Genomic DNA, 27,142 nt, shown 5'->3' on the forward strand with positions numbered 1-27,142 from the left:
AACATACATTAGCCACTTTAGCCCTACTTTATACCTACGCTATTTGAAAATAGCTGATCTACAGCGACTGTGTGACGCGTTGTGAGCTTGTAGATCTGCTGTTTTCAAACATTTTGTACTTTTACTTTTGGTGCTTTAAGTATATGTTGATGCCAATACTTTCTTGCTTTTTGCTCAAGTGCTTTTTGAATTCCGGACTTTTACCTGTGAGTATTTCTATTTTGCAGTATTGATAAGTTTACTTATCAATACTGCACTTAAAAATTCTGTGTGTTAAGTGTTCTATAGTTGGGTAAGGCTCACACAGAAGGTGTTTCTGTAGTCTAGTGTTCTATAGTTGTATGAACTTCAAACATGCAGAGCTCTCAGTCCGTTGATGTGATCAGGATACAGAGTAACTGTCATTAAATGACCGTTACTATGTAGTACTTTTACTTTTGGTAGCCTACTTTAAGTACATTTTGATGCCAATACTTCTGTACTTTTACTCAAGTACATTTTGAATTCTGCACTTTTACTTGTAACAGAGTATTTTTATATTGCAGTATTGGTACTTTTACCTAAGTAAAGAATTTGAGTACTTTTTCCACCACTGGTTCAAGTTCAGAGGAGGACATTACATGACCTTCTTCTTTAGGCTGTTGTATATACAGTATGTTTCAGGTAGAAGTCAACATGCAAACGGTTTGAAGACAGAAATGCTTTAGTGTGCTAAAGTCCACCGTCTAATTAGGCTAATGCCTTATTTACAGCCTAGTCACTCACAGCCTTTGTCAGCCCATAGTGGTAAACAGACCCTGGCTGCCCAATAGAGAGGAGGCGTCTTAAGACACTGTAAACTTTGCCCTAGTTATCAATAACAACTTCCTGTCACTCGTTGTTATTTAGCACCTGGCGAGTAGAATGATGATTTTAAAGTTGTTTATTTTTTATTATTTGCTATAGTGTTCAGTAACAGGGGTCGGGTCTCCCTGCCTCTCCAGCTATTTAGTGAACAGAAAATACATTTTCAGGTGGGTTTTAAATTTTGTCAGCAAAGGACACAAAGATAATTTGTCATCTTTTATAGCAGGGGTCTTCAACAGGGGATCCGGGACCCCTAGGGGGTCCTCAGAGTTACTACAGGGGGTCCACCAAACCTTTGTGTGATAGGATTTTTGGCTAAAGAAGAACTTTAGCCAAAAATAGCAGATCTACAAGCTCACAACGCCTCGCTCTGCGAGGCGTTGTGAGCTTGTAGATCAGCTATTTTAGGCAACGAGGTGTAGAGGAAAAGAAGAGCAGATATATTTTTTTTAAAAAGTTATATTGAGGGGGTCCCTGCTTCATCTCTCAATCAGCTAGGGGGTCCCTGGCCTGAAAACGTTGAAGACCCCTATTTTATAGTGTTCCAGTTGTACAGTAGGCCTAATCCTGTATGATGGTCATTTTGATGACCATTTGAACGTAAAGCCCTTTGAACTGCATTCATGTCTCTATACAGTAAATACCGATTTTTATTATTTAGTTATCAATCGAGTTCTCTGTCCTGATTGGATGAAATTTGAAGTTTAATAAAGAAGCTGAGACCTTGTTACTGAACACTCTATGAGTCTGTGATTGATGGGGGAATATATAGCTATTTAACACTTATTTTGACAAAAAAGATCACTTACAGCACTTTTAAGATGTTTGAATCCACACACACACACACACGCACACACACACGCGCACGCACGCACGCACGCACGCACGCACGCGCACACACACACACACACACACACACACACACACACACACACACACACACACACACACACACACACACACACACACACACACACACACACACACACACACCACTAACAACACTCTCTGTCCCCCAGAATATGGATTCAGACAGGACAGGCATGGACGAGGAGGAGGGGTTTGTGGATATTCTGGAGGAGAGAAGGCGGGGCAGTGACCTTGGCCATGCCTTCAGGACGTTTAAGCCCTCCCCCTACAGAGGAGCCCCTCCCCCCTACACCGCTAGAGACCTCAACACAGCTGTGCTGCAGTCCCAGCACCTACGATACATCACCAGAGAGGTGTGTGTGTGTGTGTGTGTATACTTTCTTTCTTTTTTTTTCAAAATGATTTATTTTTATTTGTTTGCTTCTGAGTTAAATGTTCACAAATAAAAGCTAATCAAATCTTTTTTTTATACATTTTTTTAACCCACGATTTTGTAACCCCTTTTTCACCCGGTGCTCCTGGGCGCTACACTCCCCCCACCAGCCTAGGGAGCCCAGGGCCGAGCTCATGCCTCCTTCAATGCATGAGAGCCAAAACTGACCTTCCTGTCACCTGACAGGGGGGAGATTCCCTCGGTTGGACGTAGCGCGTGGAAGGAACACGTTATTCCAACCAGTTCCCTTCCCCTCCATCAGGCGCCCCGGCTGTCATGGGGGAGGCAGTATAGTGACCAGGATTACTACATGTTTTTGTGAGGGTATTAACTACCCTGGTAGACACGGGGAGAACACGCAAACTCCACACAGACAGAGTAGGCCCTTTCGCCAACCCCACCTAGGGTATGGGCGCTGATGATGCTAATCAAATCTAAGTTAGATTTTCTTTTTTTTTAAATCAGCCTTCCTCAGTAGGTAAAACACTTTGGAAGACTGAACCTTAAAATATAGTGGCCGCAGTGACGCATATAATATGGCTCAATGAGTTATCTACGTTTCTATCTTATTATAGGTGGCGGTGGAGACGGGCTCCTCGCTGGAGGAGGTGCAGGAGGAGGCTGCCGGCATGGTGGAGGAGATGTCTCACAACCTGCAGCTGGGCTTCATCAGGCTGATGGGCTTCACCCTCAGCAAGGTGCTGAAGAGGATCTTCTCACACGTCCACGTCAACATGGAGGGCCTCCACCAGGTCTGCTCACAGAGAACCACTACAACACTGTGCTTCTCAAACCCTTTGAGTGTCAAGGACTAGAGATGTACCGATAAAAGTACCAAAAGTAAAAGTACAAAAATCTTTGAAAATAGCAGATCTACAAGCTCACAACGCGTCGCATCGCGACGCGTTGTGAGCTTGTAGATCGGCTATTTTCAAATAGCCGATGTATAAAGTGGCTAAAGTATGTTTTTATAATATAATAATTAATATCTGCAAAGTAACTAGTAACTAAAGTTGTCAAACAATTGTAGTGGAGTAAAAGTACAATATTTGCCTCTGAGATGTAGTGGAGTAGAAGTAGAAGTACTGAAAAATAGAAATGCTCCAGAAAAGTAAAAAGAATACCTCAAAATTGTACTTAAGTACAGTACTTGAGTAAATGCACTTAATTACTTTACACCTCTGCTTGCGTATCGGGTACAGAGTACCGAGTCGATACCAGTGTTTAATTTAAACAAGTACAGTGAAGAATAATAATCTGTTACTTAAACAATACGAATAACTTAAATATGATTATTTTAGCATTGTGAGATACTGCACATTCCTTTTAATTCATTAACGTTGAACTCTTATTGATAGGAACTCAAATTAAATCGTTGACATGTTATCATGATTGAGGGAAAGAATCCTGGATCCTCTGATAACTGCAGAATCACATTGAGACGTTGAACTAAACAGATCCTCTGGCTGTGGAGGCAGGCCAGGCGCTGACATCTAGCACCGTCCAGCACTATATTTAGATGCAGAGGGAGAGCTCAGGTTTCCTTTGTTCTGCGTGCGTGTGTGTGTGTGTGTGTGTGTGTGTGTGTGTGTGTGTGTGTGTGTGTGTGTGTGTGTGTGTGTGTGTGTGTGTGTGCTTCTGTCAACCTTGTAACAGCCATATCATCATGTCTTGCCCCCCCGTCTGTGTCTCAGAGAAGGCCTGTGGACAGTTCATAAACCCGCCTACCAGTGACATCATCAAATTGGCGTATCCAAGCTAATAGAAAGTGCAGGCTTTCTATTACTCGAACGTTAACATTCTATTAATTAATTCTGTTAAAAAAAATTAATCAATTTCAAGCTGCATGGCCTCCCTATTTAGTGATTACTCTAGGCCAGTGTTTCTCAAACTTTTACGGGTCCACTTGGTTCCGAGTTACAGACATGTATGGGTCATTTAAAACCTCCCTAAGGAACCCAGAGAGTCCCTGGACCCCACTTTGAGAACCACTGCTATAGGCGAATATTTTCTGAAGTATAGTCCACAGTTCCAACATTTTCCAAAGGAGCAACATACATAGCTGACGATGGGAGCTTGTAGATCAGCCATTTTCTCTACTTTTGCACGATACTGTCATACAACAAAGTATGAATATGAAATAGTTATTGATAAAAAGAAAAGAAAATGACCGATAGTTATGGCCCTGGTATGACCTCGTTCTACGTGTTTCAGCACCAGGACAGCTCCTCAATTTCCTTACGCACTGCCTTGTCAGCTTGTAGATCTGTTCATGTTGGCAAGCGACACCGGCCTAAATTAACGGCCTACGTGATCATAGCGTCACACAAAAGCATCAAAAGTATAGCAGATCTACAACTTTTTGGACTTGTGAGCTTTCCACCCGAAAGAGACGATGTACGAGGTTGTCTGACATGGTGGTTTGACTCCTCCCACAGCTCCAGGAAGCCATTCAGGAGCACCCTGTCATCTTGATGCCCAATCACAGAAGCTACGTGGACTTCCTGGTTATCTCCTACATCCTGTTCACCTACGACCTCCCCGTGCCAGTCATCGCTGCTGGAGTTCGCAAGTATCTATTTCAAACCCAAGCATATCACAGTATTGTGCTGCAAAATATCAACTGCTTTCTTAGCGAGCATTAAAAGTGCTTCTCCATTACTAGATTAATTGAATTCATTCATTATATGTCACAAACATTCTAATAGATTTGTTTATAATAGACAGAATTATTAACCACAACACTTTTCGAATTCTTAAAATATTTTGAAATCACTTATTTTAATAAAAAATCAAAATCCATTATTGTAAATCATTTATTGCATTGATTATTTGATTAACTGTTGCACCTCCTTGTCTTCCTGCAGCTCTCGCGGGGATGAAGCTGGTCGGACATATCCTGCGTCGCTCCGGAGCCTTTTTTATCCGCCGGAGCATCGGCTCTGACAAGTTATACTGGGCTGTGCTGTCTGAGTACGTCAAAACCATCGTGAGGGTGAGACACATCTGTTCCATTTGGTTTTACTTGTTCTCTGTCATGCTCTGCTTGTCAAGCAGAGCATAAACACTATATTGTTTGACTGGAAAAAAAGCTGATCTACAAGCTTGCATTGTGTCTCGTATAACCAGACGGCTAAAGACCTACGTCTACTGACATGTCTAGTGAAACTGAATGCATTTCTTTTTTTTTATTCAGATACAGTAATTGCATCTCAGAACCAATGCTTTATTGTGGTCCTTCATATAGAACCAATGCTTTATTGTGGTCCTTCATATAGAACCAATGCTTTATTGTGGTCCTTCATATAGAACCAATGCTTTATGGTGGTCCTTCATATAGAACCAATACTTTATGGTGGTCCTTCATATAGAACCAATACTTTATGGTGGTCCTTCATATAGAACCAATGCTTTATGGTGGTCCTTCATATAGAACCAATGCTTTATGGTGGTCCTTCATATAGAACCAATGCTTTATGGTGGTCCTTCATATAGAACCAATGCTTTATGGTGGTCCTTCATATAGGGACGGTATCAGGATTATTCATGGTTTTCAAAGCAGTGGTCGTTAGAACTGCTTTTCTCTGCTATTCAAGACCATACATTGAATTTAGATTTCCAAACATATCGGATCTCTGATCGTGTGTCTACCATAGACCATAAAAACATGGACAGTGTTACGCCCCTGGTTTCTGTAGACCGTAGCTATAGACCGTATTTCTATCCACGTGAGACTAGTATTTTTGGCAAAAACTGGAGGGGATCTAGTATAGAGCCTTGGGGGACTCTGGACCAACAAAGTATATAGGGTTGGTTTAGTGGTGGTAAAGTGTTTTATAGTTTCTAGTAGAATCACACGGCCATAGCTGAGTGGTTAGTGAGCCCGCCTAGGGAGCCAGAGACCCTGGTTGCCCCAGGTTCGATTCCAGGCCATCCCAGCATATGTGTCGATGAAATGAAATTTGTCCCTGAGCAAGACTCTTAACCCCTAATTGCTCACAGGTTCTCATTGGAAACAAGACCGTAAGGACTTTCATGAATGACCTGTTAAAAGGAATTATCCTTATCCTTATCCTAACCAGTCCAACACTAAACACCTTCTACTGTTGTGCAAATATTATTCCCTGAGCAGCTGTATTGTGTTCAATCCTTTGATATGTGAACATTAACATTGATGTAAACATAATACTGTGTACATAAGGTTTGATATGTGATCATTAACACAGTTTAAACATGATACTGTGTACCGAAAGGTTTGATATGTGAACATTAATACAGTTTAAACATGATACTGTGTACAGAAAGGTTTGATATGTGAACATTAACACAGTTTAAACATAACACTGTGTACAGAAAGGTTTGGCTCCTGTGGAGTTCTACGTGGAGGGACTGAGGAGTCGCACACTCAAGTCTTTAACGCCCAAGTTAGGTGAGTCTTATAATCTCGTGTGTGTGTGTGTGTGTGTGTGTGTGTGTGTGTGTGTGTGTGTGTGTGTGTGTGTGTGTGTGTGTGTGTGTTTCTCAAAGTGGGTGAAGTCCAGGGTTGCCTCAGAATACTTTGATAATATTTGAAATGTATCCATATATCATGTCAGTTTAACCAGTTAGACCCGGCTATACTTAGTGAAACGGAACTAAGTTGCACTTTACTGCACCTTCTTTTTCGATCTACACCAAATATCTTCGCCAAAAATTGCTTTGCGATGCGTTGTGAGTTTGTAGATCGGCTATTTTTGACGAATGTTCCCCCCAGAGTGGTTTAATGTTAAGTTTTAACCAACCTGTCCTATAATGGAAACGAATATTCTCAAAAATGTTCCTCCTGACATACTGTATCTTAGGGGGAAGATTTACATATTTACGTATGACATAAATATAAGGTTCTATAAAGTAACATGTATAATTCAGGGGTGCCGTGGATGAAAAGGTTATTTACAGGAGTGACCTGAGACAAAGAAAGTCTGAGAACCACTGCTGTAGGTCAGCTATGTTCACTATGCTCTTCTCTGCGCTAGTGTGTATGTGATCGTTGCTTTGCTTTACGTGTGTGTGTGTGTGTGTGTGTGTGTGTGTGTGTGTGTGTGTGTGTGTGTGTGTGTGTGTGTGTGTGTGTGTGTGTGTGTGTGTGTGTGTGTGTGTGTGTGTGTGTGTGTGTGTGTGTGTGTGTGTGTGTGTGTGTGTGTGTGTGTGCAGGTATGATGCACATGGTAGTGGAGCCCTTCTTCAAAGGAGAGGTCTATGACATCACTCTGGTTCCCATCAGCATCAGCTACGACCGCGTGCTGGAGGAAGCCCTGCTGGCCCACGAGCTGCTGGGGGTCCCCAAGCCTAAAGAGACCACCATGGTACCCTACACTACACTACACTACACTACACACACACACACACACACACACACACACACACACACACACACACACACACACACACACACACACACACACACACACACACACACACACACACACACACACACACACACACACACACACACACACACACACACACACACGAGCTACAGGTGGTCCCCAGATAAATGATAGATAGTTAGGAACCAAATGGACCCTTATGGGTCTGTAACTCAGAGAGTGTACAAATGGAACCAAATGGACCCTAACGGGTCCATTTGGTTCCATTTGTACACTCTCTGAGTTAAATTAACTTTGATTCTACAATAAAAATTGGGGTCCCAGAGATATAAATGCCATTAAATGGGGGTCCGTAGCCCTAATGCATGTCAAACTGGGGGTCCTTGAAATTAAAATGGGTGAAAATCTCTGCTAGAGCTGTAAAAATGTTCTCTTATGAGGGTCCTTGGCATATCTTTTCCAATGGGAGTCTGCGGGTCTGCAAAGGGTCAATTTGGGGGTCCTTGACATGAAAAAGGTTGAAAACCACTGTGTTACATGGTACACGCACGCACGCACGCATGCACGCACAAACGCACAAGCCTCATAATCTGCCACCTTGCAACACGTTATGAGCTTGTAGAGAAAAAAAAAACAGATATAAGGTTTTTGCAATGATATACTGTAATCTGTTATTATCTGTTATAATAATCTGTTATATTATTATTATATTATCATTCAGATAATTGATGATTAAACGTGTGTGTGTGTGTGTGTGTGTGTGTGTGTGTGTGTGTGTGTGTGTGTGTGTGTGTGTGTGCGCGTGTCCAGGGTCTGCTGAAGGCTACCAGGGTTCTGCAGGAGGACTACGGCAGTATGCATGTGAACTTTGGCCGTCCACTATCTGTCAGACAGTTGACTCAGGGCAAGATTAACCGCTGGCAGTACAACCTCATTCCAAGGTACATTCATCATATCTACATCTATCGGTCATATCTGACGCTGTGTCATATTTTACAAGGTAGACCCAGGGTTTGATTTGTGAAAAAAACTCAAAACAAAAAACGTATGGGGGCATTTTCTTACCCACGTAATACGTTGTGTGACAAATGGCGAAAATACACAATCTAATATGTGACACATGTAGATTGTAGATGCAGATATTCTATTGTTTTGTAATCAAAACTTTTTTTTTATGTGTCCAAAATAGGGGCGCCAGGGTTAATATGGTCATCATACTTAAAAAAAAAAAAAAAAAAAATAGGCTACATTTTGATATTAACAAACTGTACATTTCCCTAAAGGATTGCATGAATGTAATTCAGGCTGGTCAGAAACAGGGATAATTTTGCATTCATCCCAGTAGGTGGCAGTGCTGTTTAACCTAAGTATATCACAAAGCCCCTTTATAACGCTGCAGTAGGCTCTATGCACAGCATAAATTGGATATAATTGGATCTTTGCCTGGCCTACTTGTTGTTAACTAGTTGTACGAATGCTTGTTTTATTGTTGAATTGTTTATTGGATCTTGTTTAGTCAATACAATTATTTGTTTTAGCTCCTGCTCATTTGATTTAGCTATTTTGTCTCTTCTGTTTAAGGAAATAGGTAGCTGATATATTGCACTTTTACCTTAGCGCTAGGTATACTCTTGGTTGCTTGTTTTGCAGAAAATGCACTTAAGACTTCTGGTGATTAGTAGCTTTCGTTCCCTACCTTTGTTGATTGCACTTATTGTAAGTCGCTTTGGATAAAAGTGTCTGCTAAATGACTGTAATGTAATGTAATGTAATGTAATATAACAGAAATTGGACCTCTTCCTTACGTCCAAGTTCCTTCACAGGTGTTATCAATGGTATGAATGAAGGCTCTGTTCCATTCTGGTCAAACAGAGTCAGGGTGCTGATGTTGTGCATGTTGACTCACTGGAAACACTCTGCTACACCAGTGGGTCTCAAAGTGTGGTCCAGGGACCCTCATGGGTCCTTGAGGGGGTTCCAAATGGCCCCTTACGGGTGTGTACAAATGGTCCATTTGGTTCCATTTGTACACTCTCAGAGTTATGGGGACGTTGAAATTAAATATGTTTGAGAACCACTGCGCTATGCACTAAAATGGAACAGAATCTTAATTACTATAATTGGTAACACCTTGTGAAGGAAGTAAAAGAGAGGACCAATTTATTTCCATAAAATAGGAGTGTCTAATAGGAGTCATCCATGACCAGCCTAGTCTGTCCGAAACGTTGAAGATTTCTCTGTCTCTATATGTCCACAGTAAACTATTGGCATCAGCAGCTACGAGGGTGCGGCTATGCCCCTTTATTCTTTATTTTAGTGTTTAATCCGTTGGTTAGCTCCTCACAAGGACCAGTGTGCTGTGCACCTTTGGTATCCATGATCATTAACATGTACTTTATCATGTGATCATCACGTGTGTCTTCACTGTGTCTCCTCCCACCCTTCAGAGACCTGCCTCAGAAGCCCAGCACAGACACTCAGGACTGCGTCAGCTGGCTGGCTCATCTGGTGCTGCGTGTCCAAGAGGAAGGCTCCGTCCTCAGCCCTTGGTCCCTGATGGCCTGCCTGCTGCTCCAGAAGCCCACCCTCCTCCTCCCCCTCACAGAGGAGGGTCTGCCATCGCACCCGAAGCCCGCCCTCACGCTCATAGAGGAGGGCCTGCCATGGGACCAACTCATCCAGAGGACCCTCTGGCTCAGGAAGCTGGCCCTGGACTTTGGAGCCCGTCTCAACTGGCCAGGTGGGTAGATGGATGGAAGTTTATTTATTTCAGGGGCAGTCGGTAGCGCTGTCGACTCACAGCTAGAAGGCCCTGGGTTCGATGGACGCTGGGGGGCGCTGGGGGGCTTGTCCCCTCTCTTCCGCGCCATCAGTGCCCATACCCTAGGTGGGATTGGCGAAAGGGCCCACTCTTTGTGGAGTTTGCATGTTCTCCCCGTGCCCCCCTATAGGGTAGGTACCCTCACAAAAAACATGCAGTAATCCTGGTCTCTATACTGCCTCCCCCTGGTCAGCCGGGGGCGCCTGATGGAGGGGAAAGGAACTGGTTGGAATAACGTTTTCCTTCCACGCGCTACGTCCTACCGGGGAAACTCCCCCCTGTCAGGTGATAAGAAGCGGCTTGCTAGCTCCTCATGCATTGAAGGAAGCATGAGCTCAGTTCTGGGCTCTCCCTAGGCTGGTTACAAAATCGATAGATTTTTTATTTTTTGGGGGGTGAACTATCCCTTTAATTCTGAGATCATTCAAATGGAACCAGATGGACCTATAAGGGTCCAAAACTAATGACAAAGTACAAAACTTGTATAACCTTGCTGTCCAGGACATGTACCCGCCTCAGACGTGATGTCGTCCAGCATGGCCCTACATCACACAGTGGTTCGCCGCACAGAGGGGCGTGTCTACCTGGTTGAGGAGGAGGAGGGGCCAGCGGGGAAGCGGCCAATCGGTCGGGAGGAGGGCGTGGCTAGGACGGCGGCGGCTGTGATCATGGTGGGATCCCACAGGAATCAGGCGCTGCACGTGTTCGTCCGCCCGGCCCTGCTGGCCGTGGCCATGCACGTCACCAAGAGCACACGCAAAGGTGAGTGCGTGCGCACGCAGGCACGCACACACACACACACAGACAAACAAATACACACACAGGCATTTGTTTCCATTACTTTTTCCATTAATGTTATTGTATTTCTCTAATGCAGTGGTTTTCAACCCTTTTCATATCAAGGTCCATTATTTATTCTGCATTTGAGCCACGGAACCACCGGTTGATGAGATTTAGACTCTCAGACCCAAAACTTAGAATATTGTGTTATTATTGGATAAGATTTTGTCAAAATAACAATTCTTCTACATTCTCTAATTGTGAAGACTTCTTGCAAATTAAGTAATGCAGATGTTTAACAATAATTTAAGTCTTTGAGAGCGTAAAATGAAACCAAATGGACCCGTAAGGGTCCATTTGGTTTCATTTTACGCTCTCAAGAGTTAAAGATCTAATATGGGTCCATTTGGTTACCAACTCTCCATCATTTTAGCTGGGGACCACCTGGAACCCCCTCAACGTACCACTGGTTGAGAACCACTGCTCTAATGTATTCATTTGTTTGTTTTTTCATTACAAAATCTCTCTCTCTCTCTATGTATGGAGTTTGAAGTTACAATGGTTTTATATAGGAATGAGCACGTCTGATACAATGAATATCAGATATCTAATTATCTAAATATTGAATCGAGCAACTTAAAAAACTGCCTGAATATAATAGTTTTAATGACCCCAGAAGTGTTTTAAGTGAAATGACAACTTTAAGCTTCCATGCTTAAAATAATGAATCGCCTATAAATATTTTCGAAAATATCTATGGGAAAAAAATGAATTGGCTTTTGATCTGTGGCACCACAACATTGCCGCCACTGCTATGCCCTATGGACATGAATGACATGAATAGCCCTTTGACAAGAAATGTATATTCAATAATGAAGGTAATCTACCTCTGCACGCGCACTCACACACGCGCACACACGCATGCACGCACGCACGCACACTCATTGTCTCATTTCCTGTTGTGTGGTGTACCTCTGTGTTCTCAGATGACCTCCTGAGTTACTTCAGCTTCCTACAGGAGATCTTCTCCAATGACTTCATCTTTGTTCCTCACAGGAGCTCTGAGGTAAGTGACACACATACACACACACACACACACACACACACACACACACACACACACACACACACACACACACACCACACACCGAAGTCTGACGTCAAAAACAAAACAAAACAAAAATTCATCCAAAAGGTAAGAAAATAAATCAACAACATTTCTCTGTCTTGACCTGCACAAACATGGCTAACGACTACATCTGCCGTTACAGCACACGTAATCAGCGCCACGTTGTGTCGCATTCCATATTTTCTTTCTATAGGAGAGTAGCGTTGTCAATTGTCAGTTGTTTCATCAGACAAACTAAATAGTAATAATAACAACACACACTGATGACAAAATGTCATGAAATTTAAGAGGAATCTGAGGAATGTTTTTGACATGACATGACATACTTCAGTGGGCACAGTGAAGCACGTGATTCCCTATACTGTAGTTTTTTTTAACGCTACTTCCGATTAATGCAATTTTCTCCAGACACGGACTGTATCAAATATAAATAAATGTGACCAATATACAGAGCTACTGTATACCTCTCTGGCAGAATCGTCAGACTCATATAAACATAAATGTGGAACGCAATGCTTTGATTGATTGATTGATGTACTTTATTTAGTAAGACATGAGAACAGTACATGACAGTACATGGAAGTACAAATTCACAATACAAGGTCTACTAAACTGGATAGCTCATTAAGCACTTAGCTTGTTTAAAGGGTAAGACCACTTTGGTAGAGGTTTGGGTTGTGTAGTTACCTTGCCATGATGTAACTCTAAAGGTGGGCAAGAAATAAAAAATAATTGCTCCATTGACTAGAAATTGATAATTCAAAATATGCTCCTCATTGACTTACATTGTAAGGTAAAACAGCTCTTAAAGTCACTCTTTTAGCACATAAATGAACCCAAACGTATTTGATTCAGACAATATAGAGCATCACCAAACCCAGTACTGTTTGTTTTTGTAATAAAAATGTCAACTTCCTGTTGATTTTACTATTTGAAGATCTGGATCCGGATCCGCCGATCCAGTCCGGGTTTTCTACTTATTAAAAATGGCAAAATCAACAGGAAGCTGACATTTTTATTTAAAAAAAAAACAGTACTGGGTTTGGTGATGTTCTATATTGTCTGAATCAACTTTGTTTGCGTTCGTTTTTGTGCTAAAAGAGTGACTTTGAGAGCTGTTTTACCGTACAATGTAAGTCAATGAGGAGCATATTTTGAATTATCAATTTCTAATCAATGGAGCAATTATTTTTTATTTCTTGCCCACCTTTGGAGTTACATCATGGCAAGGTAACTACACAACCCAAACCTCTACCAAAGTGGTCTTACCCTTTAAGATGAGATCCCCATGCACACAAATCATGATGACATATAAGAGACAGACAGATATACACACTACTATACAGAATGTCATACAATCAGCTTACAGGTTACTGGTATGAAGAGTGAAAAATATGTACAAAAGAAGATAGAGAGAGAGGGGGGGGGGGGGGTAGGGGGTAGGTTAGGTTAGGACTTGGGGTAGGTTAGGACTTGGACAGGGGCCATTTTTTAATTGCAGCCTCCTGAAGGTGTATCTTTAGGGCAGTTTTGAAAGTGAGTAGGGTTTTACACTCCTTTACTCTTTTTGGTAGGGCATTCCACATGTTTGATGAATAGCATGAGAACGAGTTAATTCCCTTTGTTGAGCCAAATCTGGGTTGAACATGATCAGTGGAGCTGCCTCTGGTGTTATGATCGTGGACTTCATTAACGTTTTGGAAGTATTTTGACAAATACAGGGGGATCCCAATGTTGTGTTGTATCTTGAAGACCAGGCCCATAGCAAGTTGCTGTACTCTGTCCTCAACCCTAAGTCATCCAATCCTAGCAAAATGAGCAGGGGTTAGATGGGTTTTGTGATTGAGGCCAAGAAGTAGCCTTACAAGTTTGTTTTGGGATGTTTGGAGCCTTGTTTTTAAGGCCTTGGAGGTGTTGTTATACCATGCTTATATGTCGTGATTTAAAAAGGAATTCAGAATGGGGAGAAAAATACTTCCAGAGGGTGTGGGTTTGATGTCAGGTACTTCGGTACTCTATAACATATGGTTTTCAACCAGTGGTCCTTTGGAGGGGTGCCAGGGGGTCCCCAGCGAAATTAGTTAACATAGCGTCACAATCATTTTAACCACTTAGCATTGGCTATTCAAAAATAGCAGATCTACAAGCTCATAGCGCAGCACCGAGTGCCGCGCTATGAGCTATTTTTGAAATATCTTGAAAATGTGTGTATATCTTTGAATGTATATATTTTTTAAAGCGAACATTTTTTACTCAAATCTTTGCTTCTGGGGGTGCCTGGCACAAAACATTTTCAGATGGGGCCAAATATATATCAATTTAGGGGTCCTTGACATGAAAAAGGTTGAAAACCACTGCTCTATAATATTGATGAAGACAGTTTCAGAGTGTGCCGTTTCGTGGTGTAAATCGTTAAAAAGCATCAGCTGTCGCCGTAGCTCTACGTTTCATTGCTATTGTTGTTGATGTGCGTCCCGTCAGGACTTCCAGGAGGCGTGCTCCCATCTGAGGAGATGTGGGGCGGTCCACACCAGCCAGCACGAAGTGACGGAGACAGAGGCGGGGCTACAGACCACTTCCTTCCTGCGTGCGTTACTGCAGCCATTCATAGACGCCTATCAAGTTAGTTGACAACCTATCTATCGATCGTAGTCAAGATCACACTCTCACATTAATGTCTGTTTGACTGAGTCTTAGGCTGGGTCTTAGGCTGTCTTCAACAGGGGGTCCGGGACCCCTAGGGGGTCCTAAGAGTTACTACAGGGGGTCCATCAAATCTTTGTGTGATATATATATATATATATTCTTTACCTTAACCACTTGAACCCTAGCATCCCTTTTCTGAGGAGAACTTTAGCCAAAAATAGCAGATCTACAAGCTCACAACGCCTCGCGCTGCGAGGCGTTGTGAGCTTGTAGATCGGCTATTTTTCGGCAAAGACGTGTTTGGTGTAGAGGGAAAAGAGAGCAGACCAAGTAAACAAAAAAAGTTTAACCCGAAACACAATTTTATACAATATGGAGGGGATCCCTGCTTCATTTCTCTCTCAGCTAGGGGGTCCTTGGCCTGAAAACGTTGAAGACCCCTGCACTAGTCACTACTCACTTATCAATCTACATTATATAAATAGTATAGTCAGTAATGCTACATTTATTTCTGTTGTGTATGTTGTTGATGTAGCGTTTGCTGTGTTCAGGTTGTGTTCAATCCAGTGTTAATTTTGTCGTCTAAAACTATTACGGACAATGTTTGTCGACTACCTTTTTTCACTGATAAAAACGAAATAAAACCTAAATAAAAACTAAGCTATGATGACTAAAACTACGACTAAATATACTGACATTTTCGTCAACAACAAAAATAGATGGAAATTGTGATGCCCCATATTCTAGTCTGGGTGGTTGCGGGCGTGCATGCCTTGCATTTAACTCTTGCCCTATAGGGGAGCAGGCTCATTGGAGAGCACCTGGGCCCGGTGCCTCCAGGAGGCTATAAAAGCCCTGCTCTTGCCAGTCTCTGTGAGATCCTGAGGAGAACAGACCTGTCTCCACCAGCTCAACCCTCCATTCTCCGTGCTCTTATGATGATTATGTTTCTTACTATCCATCCACACACCTCGCACCACACTATGCTCCACACATCCACATCCACTGACTACACACCGCATAGGATCCATAAGATGATTGGTTTACCTTTCTTTAGTTAGTCAATAGGCCTGATTCTTAATAAATACACCTTGTGTTACGTTTTACCCTGGTCTCCTCCCCGATATTTGTCATGGCCAAGAGCCAGCTGTGACAAAATGTTATAGGAATGGGTCTAGTGACATCAAGTAGAAGTAGAACTAAGACAAGTCATTTACAGTATATATGCTTGACTGTGCTTGGGTGCCAAGCTCACATGAGCCATGCTCACAATGCATCACGCTGCGATGCGTTGTGAGCTTGTAGATCGCCTATTTTCGGGAATGCAGCTAAGTATATATCAGGCACTACAACGCCATCACAGCCTAACAAAAATACATTATAGTCGACTAAATCAACTGTAGATTTAGTCGACTAAAATCTTACCATATTAAGTCAGCTAAAAGTAGACTAAAAGTAAAGCAGTTCAGATGACTGAATGACTGAAACTAAATGGAATTGTATTCCAAAGACTACGACTAAAACTAAATTAAAAATTGCTGTCAACATTTACACTGGTTCAGTCACATTGTGTATTTTGCTGTGTTCAGGTCGTGTTCAGCCACCTGTGTGATGAGCGACATCGAGTGTTCTCTGAGAAACAGTTTATCCCTGCTTTACGAAGCCTGGCCACCAGGCTCATCCTGTCAGGTAAAAACGTTTTCCAGTTACATGTGCATTTTACAAGTCAGCCATTTAGCAGACACTGAGACATCAGAGTGAGCATGAACTCCAGTCAATAAAAAACAATGTAAACAATCACATACTGTCAGTGGTGTAAAGTGACTAAGTACATCTACTCAAGTACTGTACTTGTTTTGTAAGTACAGTACTTAAGTACAATTTTGAGGTACTTTTATTTTACTGGAGTACTTCAAAGTTTCATTACTTTTACTTCTACTCCACTACATCTCAGAGCCAAGTATTGTACTTTTACTCCACTATAATTATATGAAAACTGGAGTTACTAGTTACTTTCACTGGGTGAAAAAGTTGATATACCTGGATACTTGGGCATGGCATACACCCACCCAACTTAAATGATCTGTGGGAGTTTTTCAATGAATGTGGGAGAGGACTGTTTACCTTCAAATGCCTTTAAGATACTTGGATATGCGTCTCTCTTTTCTCTGCTAGAGAATCTCCCTTACATATGTAAATTAGCAGTTTGTTCAAACAATGGGAGGTGTGGGGTTCAGAGTGGGGGGGGCTCAGAGAGAGAGAGAGAGAGAGAGAGAGAGAGAGAGAGAGAGAGAGAGAGAGAGAGAGAGAGAGAGAGAGAGAGAGAGAGAGAGAGAGTTAGAGAGTGGGTTAGAGAGTGAGAGAAGATCCTGGTCAAATATTACCCAATTAGAGTACTATTGTACTAGTAACTAGATCTATTTTCGAAGAATGAATGACAGAAAATGATTCAAATTTTGAATGATTTTATTAATATACAGTGAACCAAAGTTGCAGTGTGACATTCAAGGAAAAGCTAATACAAATATTTAAAAAAAAAATGAAATAAGAACACAAACTATTGTACAATTACTAAAAAAAACAATGAGTGAGATATCTTTCTCTCAGAGTGCAGAGTCTTGGGTCTAAATCTCAACCACTGTGCACAGTGGTATAACTACTGATACTTTCTCTTTGATCTGGCTTAACTGTACAGTTGTGGCACTGTAAACACATCTGTATGCTATTCTTTCAATCGGTAGGAATGATGGCGCACAATCCGTCCGTGTACCTTGCAAATTCCAAATCTCGACAGGCCTCCCAAAGAAATGCCGGTCTGGGTGAGGATGCAGCCATGTGACCTTGGCAACAACATGCTCTTGAGTAGAAGCCTGTGACTTAACTTTGACAATCAGAAACTTCTTCACAATCCCAGGACGCAACTCGGCAGTTGGGTCCAAGCGGGGTACCTCAAAGCTGGAGTTGCTAGAACACCACTTAGCAGAAATGCATGCAGACCTGTCAGCCCTGCAGTTAACAGAAAAAGTCACTCCAAGACTTCTCACTTGAGTGCAAATCTTTACCAAACTACCTACATGTGAGATTAAACTGTCAGGATACATTTGATTGTACATTGATAACAACAGTTGTCTGTCACAATCTGTCAGCACATCTTTTCGGAATGGGGATAGTGGCTCAACCATGTTAGTATCTGGCATGACAAGTGTTGCAGTTGATACCTGGAGATAGTGTTTCAAATACATCATGTCAGTGGTACCATGGAGTGACAAGGAACCAACTTCTTTTCTTGCTAGGATATTGATGAATTCAGCTCCAATGTCACAGGACAATGGCACATGGAGCTGTTGCCCTTGTTGAAATGTCCTCATGATTTGAACTTCAATGTCTTTGTTGTTGTTATGATACTGTCCTAACATACCATTGAACCGTTCAAAAGAGAAACACCAAAATGCATAAACAGGTCCATAATCAAACATACAGTCTTTTAAATGCAGATGCAGGTGCATATTGGGTGTGCAGCTATTTGGTCCATACAAAACAACAAATTTAGAAAGAAATGTCTCCAGGTATCTATCAGCTGTTTCTACTCTTTCATGTGAGATAACCCTAGAACACATAATAATGCAAGCTTGCACAAAGTAAGACCACATATCATAGTTGCTGTCATCAATCAAGCCCTTCAAACAAAAAAGGGAATAGATGGTTGTCCAATTTTTCCATTGATCAGCAGTAAATCCACTAAACCCAGATGCTATTTTGCCAGGAATCCTGCCTATATCATGAGGCACCTTTAGGGTGTTTACTCTTCTCTGGAGTTCGTCAAGTTTGGGCCTGGTTAAAACACTGTGCTCAATCCACAGCTTGAAAACATGTCTCGCTGTTCCAAGCAATAAGTTGTGCATTGGGTCAATTACCACAAATCGGATGGCATCATAGTATGGCAAGTGAAAAAGTTCAGACCATCTAGCACCATACTGTCTTAATAATTTGTTCTGGGCTGTCTGTGTATTTGCTTTATCAGCCATTTTTGCATATCGTTTGTGGTCTTCTGAAGTGCGTGAGATCCAAGATGAGCGATCAAATCCAGAGTAATCCGTTTTCCCTCTAAAGCTAGTCTTCTTGAACTCCTTCAGACACTTATTACATCCTTGAGAAAAAAAGAAGGAAAAAAAAGTTATTCAAGAAGGTTTTTGTCTCACTCACAATGTATTATACAAGTACAAACTATAGTATAAATGTATAAAGTGAAAAGTGTATCTACCTCTTAAAGCTCCATGGCCCACGAAACCACCACACTTGCGAGAAGCTGGGATATCTGCTGCCAAGCATAGAAGAGCAGCTCTGTAAACAGAACTACCCAGGTTTGACGTGTCATTCATGATAACTCCTTCCCAAAGCTCCTGCAGTTCATCAACCAAGGGTTCAAGGTAGGCATTGATGTTAAGCTTTGGTTCTTTCGGTCCTGGTATGAGTCCCACTAAAATCATGTTCTCATCCTTGAACCGTTCTGACCTGGGTAAATTCAAAACAACAAGATATATGGCGCCGACAGAATATGGGGAATGTTTAAATGGTTGATACCAATCCACATTCATCATGAAAGCAAAGTTGTTTGGTTCTGCTAGAAAAGGCTGCCCATTAACACAATGAAATTCACGCCAAATCTTTCCGTCATACACATCAGCCATCACAGTGTCGGGAATCTCCCTATGTCTCCATTCTTCACACTTTTTCAAAAATCCTGGCCTTTCTACAAGGCTCTGAAGAGACTGAGTTAACTTCTGGTAACAATAGGATTTGATTGGGCGGACAAATTCCTTTCCAGTGGCGCTTGTGATCAATCGCATTAAGGGTTTGCCACATTTCTTTCCCAAAGCAGAGGCTTTATGTGGATGGTTGTAGAATGGAACATACTCACATTTTTTGGGGACTTTGGAACCATTCCTGGTGGTTGTATAAGACTCCTCAAATGTGTACGTTCTCATACACTTATGACACACAACATACTGACAAAAGTTGTCTCTGTTGATGAGAATCCATCTCCTAAGTGAATACAAAGTTTTGGGAATCATAGAAGCAAACTGTGTAATTGGGCCAAAACAAAAAACAGTTCCAATGAGTGCCATTAAATACTGCATACATTGCAGCAGTGCAATGATGGCTCTATCAGATATCTTGAATGCAGCTTGCCAGGCCAAAAGCATGAATGCAAGGGTCTTCACTAACTGTACAGGACTGTCGTTTATGCCATGTCCTGGTTGTTCATCTTCATAATCGTCGTCCTGCTGCTCTTCTATAAACAAAATTGCTTCATGGTCACTTTCGTCATCTGAGGAGGACTCTGGTTCACTGGTCACTTCAAATGGATAGCTGTCGGGTTCAATGGCTTCGTCTTGATCATCATGTTCTGTAACAAAACCAAACAAAACAAAACAATTAAACTTCACTCACTCACATAACAGCATATCACATAAAGGCATATTGCTCCAATATATTATGTTCATACCTTCGTCAAATGGATAGCTGTCGGGTTCAATGGCTTCGTCTTGATCATCATGTTCTGTAACAAAACCAAACAAAACAATTAAACTTCACTCACTCACATAACAGCATATCACAGAAAGGCATATTGCTCCAATATATTATGTTCATACCTTCGTCAAATGGATAGCTGTCGGGTTCAATGGCTTCGACTTGATCATCATGTTCTGTAACAGAGCTTGTTGTTCTAGACCTGGTTGCTTGTTTCTCTCATAGAATCTGGCAACCCTAGCCACAGCACGGCAGTGGGGGGAGTGGATGATTAGCAAATTAGCGAGTTGGCTTTATAGGATAGCAGTTTGTTGTAGGGAACTCTGCTTGGAAACGCGAGGGATTTGTTTTATTTGTGAGTATTCTGAGTAAAATGGCGAGTAGAGATTTGTTTTATGCGGGTGCTGCTTCGAGTCCTCTGAGACGCCCGCCTTCGACCCCGAGAAGAGCAGATGTTTTAGGAAGTCCCTCTAATTCTAATTCAGGGGATATGTTCAAACAGATGCTTAGAGCTATGCAGGGATTGTCTGACCAAGTTACCAATCTTAAAGCGGCAATGGGCATGGATATCATGGAACTAAAGCAGGAACTGAAACTGTTGCGTGACCTGGTCGAGAGCAACGCTGCTCGGGATGACGCTACATTGTCCTCTCTGCCTGCACCAAAGAGGGTCAAAAGAGCGAATAATATCGACATTGCGGTAAGTGAAATTAAGTCTGACTATGTGGGCCCTTTGTCTACTAGCGAGAAAATACTTTGTATGTGTTGCTTGTCGAAAAATAAGTGTAACTAGTGTTCTGGTGGGTATCCGGAAGGCTCACCCCAAAACACAATCGCCCCCATTGTATGGGGGAATACCAGGTAGAGATTTTACCGGATATGCGCCGGATTTGCGCCCGGGCGACTGTGTTTTGGGGCGAGCGTTTTGGTATTCCTTTGGTGTTTTTCCAAAAGCAATGATTTCCTCAAATTAACCCTTTATAATCCTTCTGTTTACAGGAGGCTGTGAGGCATCTACACAACTCAGAGAAGAACCACAACAAATACAATCCAAAAGAAGCGTAAGTAACTAAATTCAACTATCACAATCATGCTTTAGTAAGAGGGGAGACCATGCCCCACCGATTTGATTTGTAGTGGGGGAGGCAGGCCTGTGGATTGGGTTCCTGTCCTGGTGAAATGTTTTAACTGATAAAGAAAAAAATGATAAAAACTAACACGGTTCTTCTCTTCCAACAGGGTAAATTCTCCACATAATATCGATGTCGCGGCTTATCTTCTAGGCGAAATAAGCATTAGTTTCTCTAAGGTTGATCCTGTTTTTATAAAAGGTAAGTGCACATGCATAATACACTCGCAGTATTCACATAAGCTATTTGCATCTTAATAGAGTGGCCAGCTAGACCTGCAAAAGCCAGCAAACCTGTATTTCTTATGGTAGCCTACTTACAGGGCATTTTTTGTATTAAAAAAACCCTGTGTTATAATTGAAAGCACACATTCATGGTTCTGGTGACTAATGCATGCTTGTATTTTCCTATTTTAGCATCCTGCCGGACTTATTTTGAGTCACTTCAAAAGAAAGAGCGGCTGAATAAACCAGAGAATGCACAGGAGAAAGCAAAGGTACAGAAGTCTATGAGGACACGACAGAGAAAATTACGGGTAAGGGAGGAGAGCAGTTTTGGTAGGCCTCACTCACACAGTTAAAACAATTTCTTAGTTTTGTGGTTTAATTGTAATTCTATTTTTTTTGTGTTTGTTTTTTACAGTTGTTTGAGGGCAGGAGATCTGTGTTGAGGCCTGGTGAGGAACTTCTCTGGAGTACTGCAACGAAAGACCTCATGTCTGATGAGGAAGATGGCTTTGAAGATGGTTTGCCAGTATGGTTTTTCAGATCTCCACCAGGAAGAAGCTCAGCGCTTTCGAAGCTGTGCAAGGAGCTCCAGGAAAGAAGACCCCCAGGACCTCGTTCCAGACCCCGCGTTCTCCAGAACACAATGCTTTCCCTTGACGAGGTCGAGGACCATAACGGTTCTTTTACACTCCTCCAACTGTAAAGGACACCCAATATATATTTTGGGAACTCCAGCGGCGTGGTGTCAGACATTTAATTGGATTTGGACTTGCTGCCTTTTTGTATATATTTTTGGTGCATCAGCACCTTTTATTAGATTTGATTTTTTTAGATGTGTGTGTGTGTGTGCTTCCCTCTTAGATGTGTGTGTCCGATTTATTTTAACCATTATTTCATACTTATATTATATATCGTGGGCTTGTCCTCAAACATGTGCATGTGAAATGATTGTCATCTGAATTGACCATCTGAATTAAAAAAAAATATATATATATATTCCAAATATTTTTTCACTAATTTATTTTCAAGATGAAAATAGAAGATCTACAAGCTCACTGTGAGATTGTAGATCGGCTATTTTCAAATAGCCAATGTACTGTTTAAAGCAATGGTTCAATAACTTTCATGTCAAGGACCCCCAAAAAATATTTCTATTTGGCCGTGTACCCCATCTCAACTATTTTGTTCCACGGACCTCCAGAAGCAAAGAGTTGAAAAATATATATATTTTAAAAAATGTGTATTATTCAAAGGTTTGCAAAAAAAAAATCTTTTTCAAAAAATAGCAGATCTACAAGCTCATAGTGCTGGTTGGTTAAAATTATTGAGATGCTATATTAACACATTCGGCTGGGGACCCCTGGAACCCCCCCCCCCCCCCCTCATGTAGCCTAGTCACTTTTTTGGGCTTGTTTTCATAGAACTGACTGCTTATTTCTCTCACATCTGTCAACATCAAACGTTGTGCCGTTTCCTCTGCTGTATGTGTTTACATGGAGACGGGACGTGCAGTGTTTTCAAACTTTTCCACCCTTGAAGCCCCACAAACACTGTGGGGCTTGAATCCGGTACTGTCTAGCTGGTCTCGGACCTCTTGCTCTTCCTTGGACCCTAACTGTGGAGTACACACACAAGTGACTTTTTCCCCCTCATTGCACTACTTGCTGACTATATACCAGTCAGTCTATTTATGTGGATTATGCGGTTGACACACAGACATTTTGCACCTTAATCCCATGTTAACGCACTTGACTTTTGTCTTTTAATGTGTTTTTTCCCCCTAAGCACCTTAACTAATGTCCATAAGTATATCATGCACAGTATAAATTGCTGCTATCTTCACGCACACATCTTATCTCAGGTACTAGTGTGTAAGTAGTTTTGTTCCATTGTTTTGTATAAATATATATTTTTAATCAATAAACATAATATATATGAGTTCTGCCTATTTGTCTTTCTATATATATATATATATAAATACAAAATAATTAATTAGTGGGGGGGGGGGCTATAAACCACCCTTCCCAATGGGGGGAGGGGGGGTATAAACCAGGGGGGTTATGCCAGAATTAGCATGCAAAATTGTGGGGTTATAAGCCACAGCTTCCAATCAAATGTAGTTTTCTGCACATGCTCAGAAGTGGTTGGGGTGAGAGGGGTGAGAGGGGTGGGAGGGTGAGAGGGGTGGGAGGGGTGGGTGTGTGAGGTCCTTGCTGGCCAGACACCACAGGGGGTAAATGCAAATGAAGGTCTCAGAAATGGTACATACACCTGAATATGTGGGAAGTATGTGGGAGGTGGTACATTAATGAATGAGGGCAGCATACACACACATACTCCCTTAAGTATCAGGGGTATGCCTGAGGGATACCCTCCCAAAATCATTGCTTTTCACCCAGTGTTTGCAGATATAACTTATTACATTAAAAAAACATACTTAACCACTTTAGCCCTATTTTATACCTAGGCTATATGAAAATAACCGATCTACAAGCTCACAACGCGTCGCATCGCGATGCGTTGTGAGCTTGTAGATCGGCTATTTAACCAAACATTTTAGTACTTTTACTTTTGGTACTTTTGCACTTTTACTCAAGTCAATATTTTATTCCAGCCTTTTACTTGTAACAGAGTATTTATACATTGCAGTATTGATACTTTTACTTAAGTAAAAAATGTGAGTACTTTTCCCACCACTGCATACTGTAGAATACTGAGAGAACAGTGCGGTGAGCTCTGGAACTATTGGCATCAGCACTAATTGTTCAATGTCATTTAAACTATGCCCGCACTTCCTGGTTACTCCAGCATCCCTCAGAATACATTACATTACATTACAGTCATTTAGCAGACGCTTTTATCCAAAGCGACTTACAATAAGTGTATTCAACATAGGTAGGGAACGAAAACTACTAATCACCAGAAGTCTTAAGTGTATTTCCTGCAAAAAAACAAGCAACCAAGAGTATACCTAGCGCTAAGGTAAAAGTGCAATATATCAGCTACCTACTTTCTTAAACAGATGAGACAAATAGCAAAATCAAATGAGCACGAGCTCAGACAAATAAGTGTATCGACCAAACAAGATTCAATAAAACAATACAAAACTAAAACAAGAGTTCATACAACTAGTTAACAACAAGTAGGCCAGGCAAAGAGGAAGGGTAGTGTTTCCTGAAGAGGTGGGTTTTCAGCCTGCGGTGAAAGATGGGCAGTGACTCTGCTGTCCTGACATCAGTGGGGAGTTCATTCCACCACTGTGGGGCCAGAACAGAAAAAAGTCATGACCGTGTCGATCGACCAGAAGGACCCCTGAGTGACGAGGCAATCAGTCGCCCCGAGGTGGCAGAGAATAGAGCTACAGATCTCACAAACCAAACTGATTAGATACATTTTGAAAAATGATTTAAAGGGGTAGTTCACCCCAAAATTACGTTGTTTCAATCGATTAATCACCCCATGGAGCCTTGAATTCATGGATTTTTGTTTTTGTCGCATTCCTAAGCCAATAATTTGATGACCGACGGAGACTCAATGGAGTCTCTTTGAATCTCCTACCGGTCATCAAATTATTGGCTTAGGAATGCGACAAAACAATATCCATGATTTCAAGTCTCCATGGGGTGACTAATTGATAGGAAATAAAAGTCATTTTGGGGGTGAACTATCCCTTTAACAACTCAAATCTTTTCATATGGGGGATCCAAATACATAATGATTGTGGGGGTTCTTCACCTGCAAATATTTGAGAACCATTGGTCTAGTATATCAGATAGATGACAGTGCTGCTTGTTTCTAGTCAATCAACTTGTATGTCCTCCCTGCTATTCCACCTTTCTACCACACAGGGGAGCTACACACCTATGAGGCCCTTTCATCCGACACACAAAAGAACGCCTTATCTGCTCTGCTGCGACTGGAGGCTGTAACAAAGTTGAGGGTGTAAGTTAGTGAAATGATATACACTATATTTATATACCTGTTTGCTTTTAAAGGTGCCGTGCCACAGGGCTATTACACCCTAGATAGATTGAATATGTACATCATATCGATACATCAGGAATCCAGTGTGTTTCTATTTGCCTGTTTGCCAGAGAAACTTGCAGCTTATAAATAAAAGAAAGAAAATAAATTAAATAAATAGATTGGCAAGACACGTTTTAACCAGAGTCTGGAGTGCTCAGAAGTAAAAAAATAAATAAAAAAAATTATACAGTAATGAAGGTGCTCTTTGGTTGGGGACTTTCCTGGTGAATACATTAAACAGCCTTTATTCAGGTGCTTTTTCATCACTGAAAGTGAATTAGTGAAGTGAACGCGTAGAGTTTAGCCCCACGGCCTTCTTCAGGCTGTGAAGACATCTGAACCACTAGAGGAGTAATGACCACTCCATAGACCAATACAAAAAAGGACAAAACATTACAAACAAACAGAAAAAACAAAAATGGTGGCACAGCGTCTTTGAGCTCATCTGACGGGGTTGGATGTCAGTGTTTGTGTGTCTGATATTCTCTTCTGCTTACAGTGCTGAGCACAATGAATACAGAGCTAACAAGGCAGCCATCAGGAGGATTGCAGACATACTGGGTACTGAACACTGTTCACATCAATCAGGCTCACTTTATGTAATGTACTGTACTACACACCACCGCTTTTTGCTGAACCACTGTTTTATCTGAACACAGCACTGCAGTGTGACAGCCTGTGTCTCTCTGCTCTGTCTCCACAGCCGGTAGAATCCCACCACAGACTCTTGTGACCGCCCCGGACGCCAGGCTGTAGTCCTGACCGGACGCAACCCAACCTCCAGTGTCGATTTCCGTCCACCACACACGTGTGCGCGCACACACACACATAAAACACAAAATAAAAGTCCTGGGGACTTGTGTCCATTGTGGTCCTACAGTATGTATTCAATTCATCAACATAGCATAACAAAATTACACAATAATACATTAAAACGACGTTTAAAAAAAAAAAACACATGTCCGGTTTGGAAAACCAGGCTTTCCTCTGTGTGGAAAGCCTGGTGACGTGAGGTTAAAGGGATACTTCACCCGAAAAAAATATTCTATCTATTAGCCACCCCCATGGAGACTTCAATTCATGGATATTTTTATTCCTAAGCCAATAATTTGATGACCAGCGGACCGGTAGGCAGTGGTTCCGGTAGGAGATACAAAGGAGACTCTTTGTGTCTCATACTGAAACCGCTGCTGGTCATCAAATTATTGGCTTAGGACAAAAACTAAAAAATATCCATGAATTGAAGTCTCCACGGGGTGACTAATCGATTTTTTTTTTTAAAGTCATTTTGGGGGTGAACTATCCCTTTAAGACTCACCTATTGTATTTGAAC

At 41.8% G+C, this 27,142-nt stretch overlaps 2 protein-coding genes across 2 annotated transcripts; both read left to right on the forward strand.

The window, feature by feature from the left end:
* Positions 1-1,889: 1,889 nt before the first annotated feature.
* On the forward strand, positions 1,890-26,615 carry gnpat2 (glyceronephosphate O-acyltransferase 2; the record flags this gene model as incomplete). The annotated part of the gene is made up of 15 exons (XM_084082263.1): positions 1,890-2,069; positions 2,725-2,901; positions 4,588-4,750; positions 5,017-5,144; positions 6,503-6,578; positions 7,343-7,494; positions 8,329-8,459; positions 9,966-10,258; positions 10,841-11,101; positions 12,106-12,185; positions 14,730-14,870; positions 16,484-16,583; positions 25,632-25,725; positions 26,309-26,370; positions 26,513-26,615. The coding sequence occupies 15 exons, from the start codon at positions 1,890-1,892 to the stop codon at positions 26,563-26,565; spliced, it is 2,091 nt and encodes a 696-aa protein (XP_083938389.1). The 3' UTR covers positions 26,566-26,615.
* Positions 20,757-22,992, forward strand: LOC311063285 (uncharacterized protein C14orf93 homolog). The gene is made up of 5 exons (XM_084082657.1): positions 20,757-21,126; positions 21,426-21,487; positions 21,666-21,757; positions 21,973-22,091; positions 22,199-22,992. The coding sequence occupies exons 1-5, from the start codon at positions 20,800-20,802 to the stop codon at positions 22,484-22,486; spliced, it is 888 nt and encodes a 295-aa protein (XP_083938783.1). The 5' UTR covers positions 20,757-20,799; the 3' UTR covers positions 22,487-22,992.
* Positions 26,616-27,142: the final 527 nt, after the last annotated feature.

This window comes from Gymnoscopelus microlampas (assembly GCF_963454915.1).
Source record: "Gymnoscopelus microlampas genome assembly, chromosome: 16".
Classification (NCBI taxonomy): domain Eukaryota; kingdom Metazoa; phylum Chordata; class Actinopteri; order Myctophiformes; family Myctophidae; genus Gymnoscopelus; species Gymnoscopelus microlampas.

Coding starts and splice junctions, on each gene's coding strand:
- LOC311063285 (XM_084082657.1), top strand. CDS start 20,800: ATGGCGAGTAGAGATTTGTTTTATGCGGGTGCTGCTTCGAGTCCTCTG. Junction 21,127..21,425: donor CGAATAATATCGACATTGCG/GTAAGTGAAATT, acceptor TTCTGTTTACAG/GAGGCTGTGAGGCATCTACA. Junction 21,488..21,665: donor AAATACAATCCAAAAGAAGC/GTAAGTAACTAA, acceptor CTCTTCCAACAG/GGTAAATTCTCCACATAATA.